This window comes from Ovis canadensis, chromosome 22 (genome assembly GCF_042477335.2).
Source record: "Ovis canadensis isolate MfBH-ARS-UI-01 breed Bighorn chromosome 22, ARS-UI_OviCan_v2, whole genome shotgun sequence".
NCBI classification, from domain to species: Eukaryota; Metazoa; Chordata; class Mammalia; order Artiodactyla; family Bovidae; genus Ovis; species Ovis canadensis.
This window is the reverse complement of record NC_091266.1, coordinates 38,916,056-38,929,868: the sequence shown is the minus strand read 5'-3', so window position 1 is coordinate 38,929,868 and position 13,813 is coordinate 38,916,056. Positions and strand designations below refer to the sequence as shown.

General features: G+C 46.9%; 2 protein-coding genes across 6 annotated transcripts in view; both read right to left on the bottom strand.

Annotated features, from left to right (window-relative positions):
- CNNM2 (cyclin and CBS domain divalent metal cation transport mediator 2) overlaps nucleotides 1–2,472 on the bottom strand; it is a 172,721-nt gene extending 170,249 nt beyond the window's left edge. The window contains exon 1 of one of the 2 annotated variants that reach the window (XM_069566972.1): nucleotides 498–2,472. In XM_069566972.1, coding sequence (XP_069423073.1) covers nucleotides 498–2,115 — 1,618 coding nt within the window. In that variant the 5' untranslated portion in view covers nucleotides 2,116–2,472. The remainder of the gene's footprint in view (nucleotides 1–497) is intronic. The other variant, XM_069566971.1, reaches the window with a different exon arrangement.
- A 2,955-nt stretch (nucleotides 2,473–5,427) lies between these two features.
- The window catches only part of AS3MT (arsenite methyltransferase), a 27,065-nt gene continuing 18,679 nt past the window's right edge, over nucleotides 5,428–13,813 (bottom strand). The window contains exons 12-13 of one of the 4 annotated variants that reach the window (XR_011252040.1): nucleotides 6,532–6,612; nucleotides 5,428–5,604 (exon numbers count right to left, since the gene is read on the bottom strand). The gene's annotated coding sequence lies outside the window, so the exon portion shown is untranslated. Of the gene's footprint in view, nucleotides 5,605–6,316; nucleotides 6,613–10,716; nucleotides 11,144–13,813 lie in introns of those variants that run through there. The other 3 variants (XM_069566991.1, XM_069566990.1, XM_069566992.1) reach the window with 3 other exon arrangements.

The window sequence follows — 13,813 nt, the reverse complement described above, 5'->3', positions numbered from 1 at the left end:
CAGGAACTGAAGCAACTGAAAATGCACTTCCAATCTCGGAAATATCAACTGATTGCTCTGGGTTTAGAAAAGCCATTTAAACGTTCTCCAAATGCCTGAGTTTAGTACATAGCAACCAAATGGCACAGCATGGCATCAACGGGTCCCTTTTTTCATCTACCCACTCAGAATCCCGCAATGAATGCAGCAGATTTCTCAAGGCCAGAGTGCAGGGGGTAAGAGTACCATGAAAATAGGAAGTACCAGAAAATAGGAAGCCTGCTTTGATAGGGAAGGAAGCAAGCCAGGGCAGTCTTGTGGTTTTAAAGAACCTAGAAGCGCTTACTAGTTCAATCCACCCTCAAATCCATGCCACCCTTTCAACTTTACAATTAAAAGAGAGGAGAAATTCCGGTCAACTCGCCTTGGGGGGTTGGTCTGAGGGTAGAGGACTCAAGTAGGGAGGAGGATGGAGTGAGAAAGAGCAAGCCAATGAAAGGATACCAAAATTTTCCCACCTTTCTTAAATTCTTCCAGCATAGCATCCAACTTGGTGTCATTGAAAACAAAGTGCAAGGGGTGGTTATAAAATTTCGTGATGGTTTTCAGGGGAGTACAGTCATCCGGATCCACGAAGGCCAAGTCTTTGACGAAGAGGAGGTCCACGATGTTGGAGCGTTCCCCCTCAAATACTGGAATGCGAGTGTAGCCGCTCTCCATGATCTCCGACATGGTGTTGAAGTCCAGAATGGCTTCGCCGGTGATCATGAAACAGTCCCGGAGGGGAGTCATCACGTCCTCCACCGTCTTGGTGCGGAGCTCCAGCGCCCCTTGGATGATATTCAGCTCCTCCTTTACGAGGTCATTGTAGGGGTCTGTGACCCGGAGCATCTCCAGCAGCTTTTCCCGGTTATAGACGGTGCCTATCTCCTGGCCCAGAACGCAGTCCAGCAGCTTGCTGACCGGGTAAGAAGCGGGAAAGGTCATCATCATGAAAAACTTGGTGAGAAAGATTGTGTTGGCTCCCACAGCCAGGCCGTGCCGGGAGCAGATGGCCTGGGGCACGATCTCCCCGAAGATGACGATGCCGATGGTGGAGACCACCACCGCCACCAGGCCTGAGCCAGCGATGTCGTCGAGCAGGATGGTGAGCGTGGTGTTGACCAGCACGTTGCCCAGCAGCAGCGAGCACAGCAGGTAGTTGCCCTGCCTGCGCACGGGCTCGATGCGCTTGGCGTAATTCTTCTCCTTCTCGGTGCCGCAGTTCTGCACAATGCGCAACTCCATCGGGTCTAGGGCCATGAGTCCAAGGTTGAGGCCGCTGAACATGCCCGACAGGCACAGGAGCAGCGAAATGAAGATCACCTGCAGCCAGAAGGGCAGCAGGAACTTCTTTTCCTCCCCCACGATCATCTTGGTATCCTCGCCATCGTGATAAATCCAGGTGGTCTCGGCCCACGGGGGCGGCGGGAGCCCGGCCACCCCGGAGCCGCCCTTGCCCCCGACGGCGCTACCCGCGGACCCCGAGCCGCCGGCGCCTAGGGCTGGCGTGGAGAGCGACGTGCACAGGTAATAGGACTTGCTCTTCTCCATCTTGCGCAGCGGTTTGATCTCTATCTCAATGATGCCCGATGTACGGCGGTTGAGAATGATATGGGGCAAGATGATGATATCTGATGTGCGGATGCCGCAGCGCTGGGGGCCGCTGTCCGGCTCCGGCGGCGCGGGGCCCCCCAGCCCGCGCTCGCCGGGGCTGTGGCGCCGCCGCTCGTGCTCTGTGAATGCAATGCGGGACCATGTCTCGTTGTTGATGTTCTGCCCGTACACCCGCAGCTTGACCCGGGTCCGCTCGCTCACCCGCAGCGCCCCCCCTTCCATGAACGACACGTCGTTTGTGTCCTCCAGCCGCAACCCGATGATCACCGTCTCTTCGTTCTCGCCCACCGCCGTGCAGCCGCCCGCGCCGCAGCAGCAGCTCAGCAGTAGCAACGGCAGCAGCCGCCCCGCCGCCTGCAGGAGCCCCCGGCCGCGGGCGCTGAGGCTGCGGCGCGCCGCCATCTTCCAAGAGGGCAGTGCGGCGGCTGCCTGCCCGCCCGCCATCTTTACTTCGGGTTCACAAGCGCCACAGCCAATCATAGGGTGGCTGCTCCAGCTGCGGCTTCATCCTTCTCAGCCGGCGGCGCGAGCGCAGGCATCGGCCCTGGGGCGAGATTGCAATGCAGTGTTCGAACCCACTGCTCAGCAATCCGCCTCCCTGACTGACACTGACTCGGCCTGGGCCAGCACCGAGACCTCGAGGCTAGAGGGAGGGGGGAGAGGGTGGGGGGACTGCCAGCGGCTCCTGCGAGAGGCAGGCCGACCAGCCAATCACCAGCAGGTGCCCGCCTTCCCAGCCTTGGGGCTGGAATGGGGGCGTGGCCGTGAGCGGCGCCGCGAGCCAATGGCAAGATAAGTGGGTGGGGAGACGAGAGACAGCGTCCTCCTCTGCACTCTAAGTTTCCAACTGAAAGGCGCGTGACTCTTGTGTATGTGCGAGGGGAGGAGGTGTGGCCAGCCCGGGCCCAAGAGCCAGTCACAGATGAGAGCCGTACGAAAAGGGGCGGAGCCCCCCGTCCCGGCTGCCAATGCATAGGGGCCTTCTGCGAGTCTGACGGCTCGGAGGGGCCTCGGTAGTACTCCTGTCCCTAGGGTGGCCCGCTGGACTGATGTTCTGTGGCCCGAGGCTGCCGGCTCTCGCCGGGCCACGCTGCCGGCTCCCGCGTGCTCAGTGCCCGTGCAGAGAGGGCTGCACCTTCCTGACTCAAGGTGCACATTAGCCTAAAATGAAGCCGAGGTACCTGCTGCGCCCCGCTTCTTTACTCCAGCACTCCTCTCCGCTCGGGATGAGCGGTGGCTGGTGGGCCCCAACACCACACCTACGCGCTCCGCTGGAGCTGCTAGCTTATCCTTAAGGGACAGATGCCCTCTGCAGCTCACGGTCAGGTAGCGCCACCTGCCGGTAGCACGGGCTCCCTGCAATGCTTTCCAGGTATGCTGCAAACCCAAAAAGGTGTTCAGGAGGTGGGGCAGTTCCTCATCTTCCAAGTTATAAGAATCCCTTCAATTTCTTACTGAAAATATATATTCCCTGGCCCCATTCCATACTTACTGGATGGGTAGGACTCAAGAATCTATTCCTAGTAGGCACTTGGGCAAATCTGGGAAATGGGACAGGGTGGACATCCTAAGCAGATCCATAAAGGCTCATTCTTAAACACACTGACCAAACCCTGCTAGGTTCATTGGTGGCTCAGGAGAAAAAAAAATCTGAAGACCAAGGACTCCCAAGCCCCTCTGTATCTGGAGGAAACAGAGTAGCCAAACTGGTTTTTTTTCTTGGAACTTAAACATCCAAAAAATTATTTCCATTTTTTCTATGCTGTAAGCACATTTTCCTGTCTGTAAAATTTTTATTAATTTCTAATAAGATATAACTGCAAGGGCCTCCTCACTGTTCTATCCTCTTCTACACCTGTCCCCTTCCCTTCTCAACCCACCAGCCAGAGTAGTTTTGTTAAATAAGCCACTGTCCCTTCTTTGTTTGAAACCCTACTCTGGCTTTCCACTCATCACAGTAAAAGCCACTGGCAGCTACAGTATTGACAAGGGTCTAAAAGACCTACTGCCCCCCTCCCCCCACTCCCTGCATTCTTCTGTGCTCCAGCCAGATTCTCCTGGTTATTCATTCTCTCTAGGGATGCTCCCTTGGGGAGCCTGTACACCTGCTGCTGTTGCCTGTGCCTGGGACTCTCTCCCCCAGATGTCAGCACAGAACCCTAGTCTACCTCCTTCAAGACTGTTTCAAGTCCATCTTTATAAACCAGTGACCAAACAATCCCTATACTCCATCCTTACTGTATTTTCCTTAATTTGGTTTAGATCTGTCTCCTCCTAGAACTTAAGCTTCCTAAGGGCAATGATTTTGTCTGTTTTATTCATTGCTGTGTCATCAGGACCTAGAAGAATAGTAGATGCTCAAAACAGTACTTGTATTTTTAAAAATGAAAGAATTTTTATTCTAAGTGTTCCAAATAATGTCCCCAACTCTAGTTTCCAGTTCTTCACTCTCTTTTTTTTTTTTTTTAATATAGTTGACTTCTCTCTTATATGGAAGAGGACTGAAGGTCTGCATTCAGAGCTGCTATGAAGGTGATTGCAGCCATGAAATTAAAAGACTTACTCCTTGGAAGGAAAGTTATGACCAACCTAGACAGCATAGTAAAAAGCAGAGACATTACTTTGCCAACAAAGGTCTGTCTCGTCAAGGCTATGGTGTTTCCAGTAGTCATGTATGGATGTGAGAGTTGGACTGTGAAGAAAGCTGAGCGCCGAAGAATTGATGGTTTTGAACTGTGGTGTTGGAGAAGACTCTTGAGAGTCCCTTGGACTGCAAGGAGATCCAACCAGTCTATTCTGAAGGAGATCAGAGCTGGGTGTTCTTTGGAAGGAATGATGCTAAAGCTGAAACTCCAGTACTTTGGCCACCTCATGCGAAGAGTTGACTCACTGGAAAAGACTCTGATGCTGGGAAGGATTGGGGGCAGGAGAAGAAGGGGACTACAGAGGATGAGATGGCTGGATGGCATCACCAACTCAATGGACATGAGTTTGGGTGAACTCTGGGAGTTGGTGATGGACAAGGAGGCCTGGCGTGCTACGGTTCATGGGGTCGCAAAGAGTCGGACACAACTGAGCGACTGAACTGACACTGAACTGATAAAGGTTCCTTGCTCATCAGGTATTTTTGGTTCATTTTGGTGCTTTTTTGTTGTTGTTTTGGGGGGTTGACTGTGTGGCATGTGACATCTTAGTTCCCTGACCAGGAATCGAACCCAGGCCTCCCGTGGTGGTAGCACAGTTTTAACCACTGGACCACCAGGGAAGTCCTAACCCTTCAGTTTCTGATGCTGCTTCCCGCACCCACAATTCTCATACTGGTACATCTGAAAAACAAGCTTAGGTTTTTAAAAAAGCCCTGATTCACAGACTTGGCATGTGTTTACAAAAATAACACCATCAAGGTTTGGAAGAAATGTTGAGCTTTGGGGGAATATATGACAAAGGTTAAGGATAGATATGGTCTTCTAAATGAGCTGATTAAGACCACAACTGTTTTACCTTCATTGAAAGTGTGAGCACAAGTCTGCTTAAGGGAGCTAAGAGGGAAGATGATTAAAGGCTCTTAAATGCTGAACGCATACCTTTGGAATAAGAGTGCAGAGAAGAGGGTGAGGAGAGGCTTGCCAAACCTACAGACATCTCCTGTGCATTTCAGAGAAAACTAGAATAGTCAGGAAAGTGGCATTCAGCAATTTAGAAGCAAGTTAGAAGTTCACAGCAAAATGTCAGAAAGCACCCAGTAAGACAATTTACAATATAGAACAAAGCAAGCTCAAATTTACACACAAGTTCAACAATTCCCTGTGTGAATTTAATGTTCATCCTAGATGTGAATGTGGGGGGTGGGGATCATATTCTCCGTGAAGGAATTCCCTGGCGGTCCAGTGGTTAGGATTTTCCTGTGCTTTTACTGCTGAGGGCCCAGGTTCAATCCTTGGTCAGGGAACTAGGATCCCACAGGAGGTGCTGTGTGGCCAAAAAGCAAATAAACAAAAATACATTCTCCATGTACACCCAAGACACAGAGCAATCTAGACACCCTAGCCAAGTAATTTTTCCATAGCAAGTGGGATCCTGCTTCAAGTTTGGAGGCTTTTTAGCTGGCCTATCCTCTCTTTAGTTAACAGGGGCCTGTTAATACAGACTTGACCTTCAGGAGCTTCCCAGTCTGTCCATCTGGATGAATTGAAGGCAGGGGCAGCACCTACTTCTCAGGATCTCTTTTTTTTAAATCTGGCAGAAAAAAATAAAACCCTGAATTCTGAACATGCTTCATCTCCACAAAGAGCTACAAAAGGCTCAAGACTGCTTACTGGTTGCTACGGATGTCTAATCCTAGGTAGGCTCTGACTCTGACCTTCCACACCTCCCTAGGTAAAGCAGAACCTCCTAGCAGATACCTTCCCTAACTTACCCTCTCTTGCTAGAATCCATCACTGGGTCCTCCAGGGGTAAGGCACCTGTTCAGTTCCCTCATTTGCCAGGAATATGCTCCCCTGTCTGCAGGTTCAGAGACAGGAAGGCACTGTATCCAGACCTAGAAGTCTTTTCAAGTTTGATTTTAAAGATGGCAAGTAGAACACCAAATGGCTCTCTGTGCATTTGGTTTGTCAACATAAAGCTCCAGTTTTATAGAGAAACTTTTTCCCCCAGAAAAATGCCTAGTTGTAGAAAAATGTTCAAAATGACATTTTAATCTCACTGAAGCACTGGGTCTTTTGAGGAAAATCAGGAACTGGGTGATGCTGGTGTTGCCCAAACTTTCCCTCCAATCAAATCTGCTCCCCTTGAAGCAACGCTGTCCATGTGTTTAAAGACACAGAACTCTTTTAGCTCAAATGAGAACTCTTCACAACAGAGGACCAACAAAATAAAATCAGCAATGCAGTTTACCTTCTCTAGAGGGCTTTTCAGGCTTTTTGTTTCAGGCTTTCCTATTTCCCTCCTTTTCTGGATACTTTCTGGACATAGTCACTGGGGTAAAAGAGAAGGGAAAACATGACTTTTTGATAGAGTTGTGAGAAAATCTTCCTCCTTTGAGAAAGACCCAAGCTCCTCAGGAGAGAATCCCTGCCAATGGTGGGTGGCCCCCTGCCACTTCTTTTTTTTTTTTTTTTGGCCCCCTGCCACTTCATGTTCTGCTGCCTCCTCCCTCCTCACTGCCCTTCTCCTGGCCCCACCCTCATGGTGCATTGGACAGCACCCCACCTACTCCCCTTCTCCCAGGGAGCTTGCCCCTCCTAAACCTCCCGTGGTGTCCTTCCTCTGCTCTAAGTCTGCTATTTGCCCTGCCCCCCTACACCCCCACCCCCCCTCGTCCTCCAGACTGCCAGGCCCTACAACTGTGGGACTGTCTAGAATCTTCTAGCATGTTCTTTCTGACTTCTGTATCACCTCAGTTCCAATCTCCAGCTCAGTCTTGGACAAAGTTGTAAGAGATGTTCTGTGCTCCACTATCCCTATAATTGTGACCAAAACATTCAACCCAGGTTGAGATTTTAGGTTTTAAAATGTTGCTCCCTATGAATATTGCCCATTCAAATATCTAAACATAAAAACCACACTTGGGGAGTGAGGAAGATGTGGGAGGTAAGGCAGACTCTGATAGGAGGAAGGTAACTATGAGACCACAGGACTGCAGGAAAAAGAACAGATCCTGCGAGTCCAATTCTGAGCCCTGGATCTGATACCCAAGCTCTAATCTTCAATCATGCCTCTAGACATAAAATGCTAGTTTTTCCATATCAACCGAGTTCATTTGTATGGTCTTTTTTGCAAATCATTTGAAGTTGCAGCAAAAACTCTACTCCAGTAATTAGTCAGATCTCCACATATAGACAAATAATATGCCAGGCATCAGTGGGAAAAAATTCTGCTCCTATTTTTAGTTCCTCTGAGATATTTGTTTTATTTGAAATACCACTACACTGAAGATTTAACGTACTTCTTCCCATTTATTAATACCACATCTCAATTCTCTGCTTTCTCTTTAAACTTTAAGTGTGTGTGTCTTATTTCTCACCCCATTTCTTTTTTTCTCTTTCATTCATTTTTTCCCTCATTCAACTCAGAGAGATTGCATTTCTAAATAAGCACTAGGAATTGTGTGCTAGGCATTGTGGACCTAGAGGTTATCCCAAAAAACTTACTAGTAAGGACATCAGGAAACATGTACTAAATAACTACATACTGCAGGGTGGAATATCAAATGTCTTTAAAAGAAATACAGATACAATGGAGGAATTGAGGGGAGCTTCATGGTCAGTTGAGGAACTTCATGTGTCAGTTGCTCAGTCCATGTACAACTCTTTGCCACCCCATGGAACCCGCCACCCTCCCCTATCCATGGAATTCTCCAGGCAAGAATACCAGAGTGGGTTCCCATGTCCTGCTTGAGGGGATCTTCCCGACCGAGGGATCGAACCCATGTCTCTTACATCTCCTGCACTGGCAGGTGGGTTCTTTACCACTAGCACCACGTGGAAAGCCTCATAATAAACATCATAAAGGTGCATAAATGTATAGTAGCTGACCACATAATTTATTGTTTAAAACAGAACCTGTTTTGGAGTAAAAAATAAAGGTACTATTAATAACTAACCTAGTTTGAGGCTAACTGGGACAGTCCCAGGCAAAGATTATGTTGACTTTGTAATCTTTTATAATGGTAACAGGAACCACACCCTCATTGAGAAAACTATCTATCCCTTTCGGATCACACATGTTCTTTACCCTACATAGTGATCCTTGTGTGTGTGTTAGTCGCTCAGTCGTCTCCAACTCTTTGCAACCTCACGGTCTGTCCATGGAATTCTCTAGGCAAGAATACCAGAGTAGGTTGCCATTTCCTTCTCCAGGGGAATCTTCCCAACCCAGGGACTGAACCCAGTTCTCCTGCATTGCAGCCAGATTCTTTAGCATTTAGGCAGGCAGATTGCTTACCGTCTGCACTACTATAGTGATGCTTGCTTTTGTACTAATCATTTCCCGTCTTAATTCTATATTTTAAAATTTTGGGATCACCTTTAGGAGAGCAAGGACAGACCTTCTGAGGCAGTGGTGCCAGAGTCAGAAGAGCCAGGTGTAGCCTTGATTCTAACATTTCTTAGACTGCACCCCCACTGAGAAAATCATTAAATACCTGCAGCCTGTTTTCTCCTATGTAAAATTAGAAAAATCAGCATTATGAGGGAGGTGTAAGGGAGTTCTTTTCAGAAGAGAAACAACTTGGGATATTTGGCATTCTTTATATGCACACAAAGCAGTGAATTTTCCTCCTCCCCAGGAGAAATCACCATTTGTGAAGGGCTGCCTGGGCAGGGTCCTGTTACATTATTGAAAAGCAGAAATACAAACACCTCCTTTACAACATTTCCCTAGTTAGAGCCGACTGAAAGGAATAATAAGGTTAATAAGAAAAAGAAAAGAAAGACAGTTAATAAAAGATTAACTATTAAGCCTAGAAGCCACACAAATCCTTCTGCGCTCCCTGTGCAAAACCTTTCCTCCTGAGCAACTTGACATTTTGAGGCTTTGCTTTCCTGGGGATGCTCATCTCATATTCAGAGAGACACTGATGTGATGGAAGCCTGTTAACTCAGAACAGAGAATAGACCATCCAGGTCGCCTCACCTGACACAATCAGGCTCCGAGTTATATGTCAAATTACCATAAGCAGCTCCAGCACTCTTCGGTTCCCCTCTGTGAGCACCCCTGCCCAGCTCCATGTGCCCTTCTTAGCTTCTGCTTGTAATGAATTAAATATATGTCAGAGTCATAGATTAAGCCAGAGGCCAGCCATCATTTCAATTATAATGGGGGACATACCCTCACTTTTAATTATGATGAAACTGTGCTAAATTCCAGTCCTAAAATGGGGCGCTTTGCCTACAGGGGTCAGCAAAGTTGACTGGGTAGGGACGATGCCTAAGGGGACATGCGCTGTGTAACAGGGAAACCAGTATTCACTGGGGCCATGGCAGCTGTGCAGAAATGCAGGGTCAGGTTGCCAATTTTTCAAGAGAAGCCAGAAATTCATAGTTTATGGAAAACCTTCTGACTTATAAATGTGGGCAACTAGTTCAATTGTTTAAAATTCTGTGGCTTCCCCAGAATCTAGACCCGTTAAGTCTGTTTCTGAGATGGAAGGGAACTTACGCAGAGTTCAAAACCTCATTTTACAGCTGAATCCCATTTCAAAGTGAATCCCAAAGTGGACAAATGATTTTCCAAGGGGAAAGTGACAAATTCAGCAGCAGAACCAGAACAGAACACCTGTCTTCTGTCTCCTGCATCCCTTTCCTTCCATGAATGAGGTTAGTGGCTTCAGGCAAAGTGAGCAGACTCAAGTCTGGCTTACAGAGCACCCAGAACATCATCCATTCGCCATTCCACTTACTCTCTCTGGCTTCTGGACAGTGAATAGGACGCATTCTCTCCTGTTATATGAGGCAAGAAGCAGAATGCTTCTGTTCCCAGTTGATTTTCCCCTCACCTAGAGCCTGTCACTGTGGTAGGGCTTGGCGTCATGAGAGGACGGGCTAGCACTCCCATGCCTATTGGGGAAGGGGACTAGGATGGTCGACAGTCCAAGACAAGCAAGGCTCACTCAGCAGGAGAAAATGAAGAACAAAATTTACGTTCACATAACACTCCCACTAACCTCAGTGGGAGCTGTGCTTACGGGAACTGCAGGATCAGCAGTTAAACAGAAACTGGAATGAAGCAGGAAAGCTCAAGTTATAGGTCATTATTAGGACTGTCTAATTCCAGCTTCCAATTTACAAAAGAGTTCACTAGGGAGATCTCCCTCTGCTGACTCAGGGCAGACCCTACAAAAGAACCCCGGTGTAGATCCAAATGGTGGTGTGTGTACAGCTGAAGAAACGTGGCAAATCAGAGACGTGAGGAAAGATGCCAACAAAGTTTAGAAAATATGCCTAGTTGCTTTTGTCCTGTTGGCCTCCAAGGTGCATAATATTCCAGTGTGAGGAATCGGAGCCTGGGATGGTGCCTGGTAAACAGCAGGTACTTAATTAATATTTAGTGGCCAAATGAAAGTGTAGACTGAAAGAAAAATGCAGAGTTGAGCTGAGTTTTATTCAGGGTCTTACTAAAGACTCTAGCTTGGGAATCATCCCCTCCATAGCTCCGGGGGTACTGCTCCAAAGAGACAGGGGGGAAAGTCAGTATAAAGATGACTTTGGCTAGGGAATTGGCGCAGGAAAGCATGCATCTCAGTAAAAGGTTACTGTTAATCCAGAGGAACAGGTATCTCAGTTAATGATTTTAGTGCTTTTCTATGTATGTGAAGATACAAGAATCCAGGCTCATAAAAGTTTTTCTTGAGATCTATGTAACTGTCTAAGGGAACTGTTTTGCTAAAGTACAGAGTACTTCATCCTGTTTTTCATCCTTGACTCTTTCCAGGGTGCGCTGTCATCAGTGACTGAAGTAGCTGAAGACTTGATCCTTGCAGAACCTGACAGCAAGCAACATTCTTTGACTTAGAAAAAGAGAAAAAAAAGGATAGGAGGTTCACATTTCTTGCTGGACTCAGGTAACAGGCCTCTCATCCTAACAGGACAGAACTAGTCACTACGTTGGCTGCTTCCTGGGAGCCATCAAAGACAGGCCAAGAATCAATAGGAGGAGAGGGTTCTGCTGCTGTCCTGGCACAAAGCCATGACCTTGAAAGCTATGTGTGGCTCAAGGCGGGGTGGGAGGAGGGGCCCAGCTCTGGCTGCGGCTGGGCCTCCCCTAGTAGGTAAACGGAAAAGCCTCTGCAGGCTTCCATAATTTTTAAATAAATCCTCCTCTGTGATAATGAAGGACTGAAAATACTGTATTTGATACAATAATCAATTAAGGAAAAATCTGCTCCTTAAATTTTTAAGTCCAGTATCTTTTGAAAAGGATTTTCAGTGAGGGAAGAATGTTTCTATGGTTCTACTGTCAGTAAATATAATGTTAAAATGTATTGAATGATTGCAGATGGTTAACAAGTCTTTTTTTTTTTTTTTTTGATGGGGGTGGGTAAATGGGTCATCCCTACAATTCTTTAAACCTTTCTGTATATTTGAAAATGGTTACAGTAAAATGTTGGAAGTAAAGCTGCCTACAGTCAAAAGACCTGCAGGCAGCTTCATAAACCATGTTCTGGCAGCAACAGGAGCACTTGTCCTGACATCACATGCTTGCAGCAACCACAGGGATCTAAACATGTGCTCTCTCAAAGAACTTCATACAAATCAACAAAGGCATGGGGATGTGAAATGATTCTCTCAAGGCCAAAATGCTAAATGGCAGAGTTGAGAGGGAAAAAAACTAAAGCATCTGGCATCAACTTTTGCCCTTAATTATCATTCCATACTGCCTCTCACTCTCATAAGGGTCAAATATTCCTAGCTGTCTATTTCATCTATTTTTTTAATACTTACATATCTGTTTATGGCATTTTTCTGGGTAAAACACATCTAATTTTATATTGTCTAATATATATCTCTTCTAGGTTCTAGATCAAATACAATTCTTAACATGCATAAAGTATGTTACTCTTTGAAAAGAATAATGTGAATTTCTAGCCTAATCTCATTACTCAACCTCTTTCGGAGGAACTAAGAAGTTCAGAATGACAAGCAAAAGGTTAATACTTCATCCTCCTAGATTTGTGTTGATGTTGTTTAGTTGCTAAGTCATATCCAACTCTTTTGCGACCCCACAGACTGTAGCCCACTGTAGTTCCTCTGTTCGTGGGATTTCCCAGGCAAGAATACTGGAGTGGGCTGCCATCTTCTCCTCCAGGGGATCTTCCCAACCCAGGGATCAAACCCATGTCTCCTCCATTGGCAGGTGGAGTCTTTACTGCTGAGCCACCGGAAGCCTGTCCTCAATTTAGAAATGCCAAATAAACCAAATTGACTGTGTGGATCACAATAAACTGTGGAAACTTCTGAAAGAGATGGGAATACCAGACCACCTGACCTGCCTCTTGAGAAACCTGTATGCAGGTCAGGAAGCAACAGTTAGAACTGGACATGGAACAACACACTGGTTCCAAATAGGAAAAGGAGTACGTCAAGGCTGTATATTGTCACCCTGCTTATTTAACTTCTATGCAGAGCACATCATGAGAAACGCTGGGCTGGAAGAAGCACAAGCTGGAATCAAGATTGCCGGGAGAAATATCAATAACCTCGGATATGCAGATGACACTACCCTTATGGCAGAAAGTGAAGAGGAACTAAAAAGCCTCTTGATGAAAGTGAAAGAGGAGAGTGAAAAAGTTGGCTTAAAGCTCACCATTCAGAAAACGAAGATCATGGCATTTGGTCCCATCACTTCACAGCAAATAGATGGGGAAAGAGTGGAAACAGTAGCTGATTTTATTTTGGGGGGGGGGGCTCCAAAATCACTGCAGATGATGATTGCAGCCATGAAATTAAAAGACGCTTACTCCTTGGAAGGAAAGTTATGAGCAGCCTAGACAGCATATTAAAAAGCAGAGACATTACCAACAAAGGTCCGTCTCGTCAAGGCTATGGTGTTTCTGGTAGTCACGTATGGATGTGAGAGTTGGACTATAAAGAAAGCTGAGCGCCAAAGAATTGATGCTTTTGAACTGTGGTGTTGGAGAAGACTCTTGAGAGTCCCTTGGACTGCAAGGAGGTTCAACCAGTCCATTCTAAAGGAGATCAGTCCTGGGTGTTCACTGGAAGGTCTGATGTTGAAGCTAAAACTCCAGTACTTTGGCCACCTGATGCAAAGAGCTGATTCATTTGAAAAGACCCTGATGTTGGGAAAGATTGAGGGCAGGAGGAGAAGGGATGAGAGAGGATGAGATGGTTGGATGGCATCATCAACTCAATGGACATGAGTTTGGGCAGGCTCCGGGAGTTGGTGTTGGACAAAGAGGCCTGGCATCTGCGGTTCATGGTGTTGCAAAGAGTCGGACATGACTGAGCTACTGAACTGAACAACTGGTGTCAAAGAATAGCTTGGTGTGTACATGGGGGAAACCCATGCAGTGAAATTGGATATTGAATACTGTATATTATGTAGTCCTATGTCCGGCTTCTTTCGCTTAGCATAGTATTTTGTTCAGCCGTGTTGTTCATGTGTCAGCAACTTGTTCCTTTTAAAGATAAATTTTACTCTATTGTGTGGATAAACTACA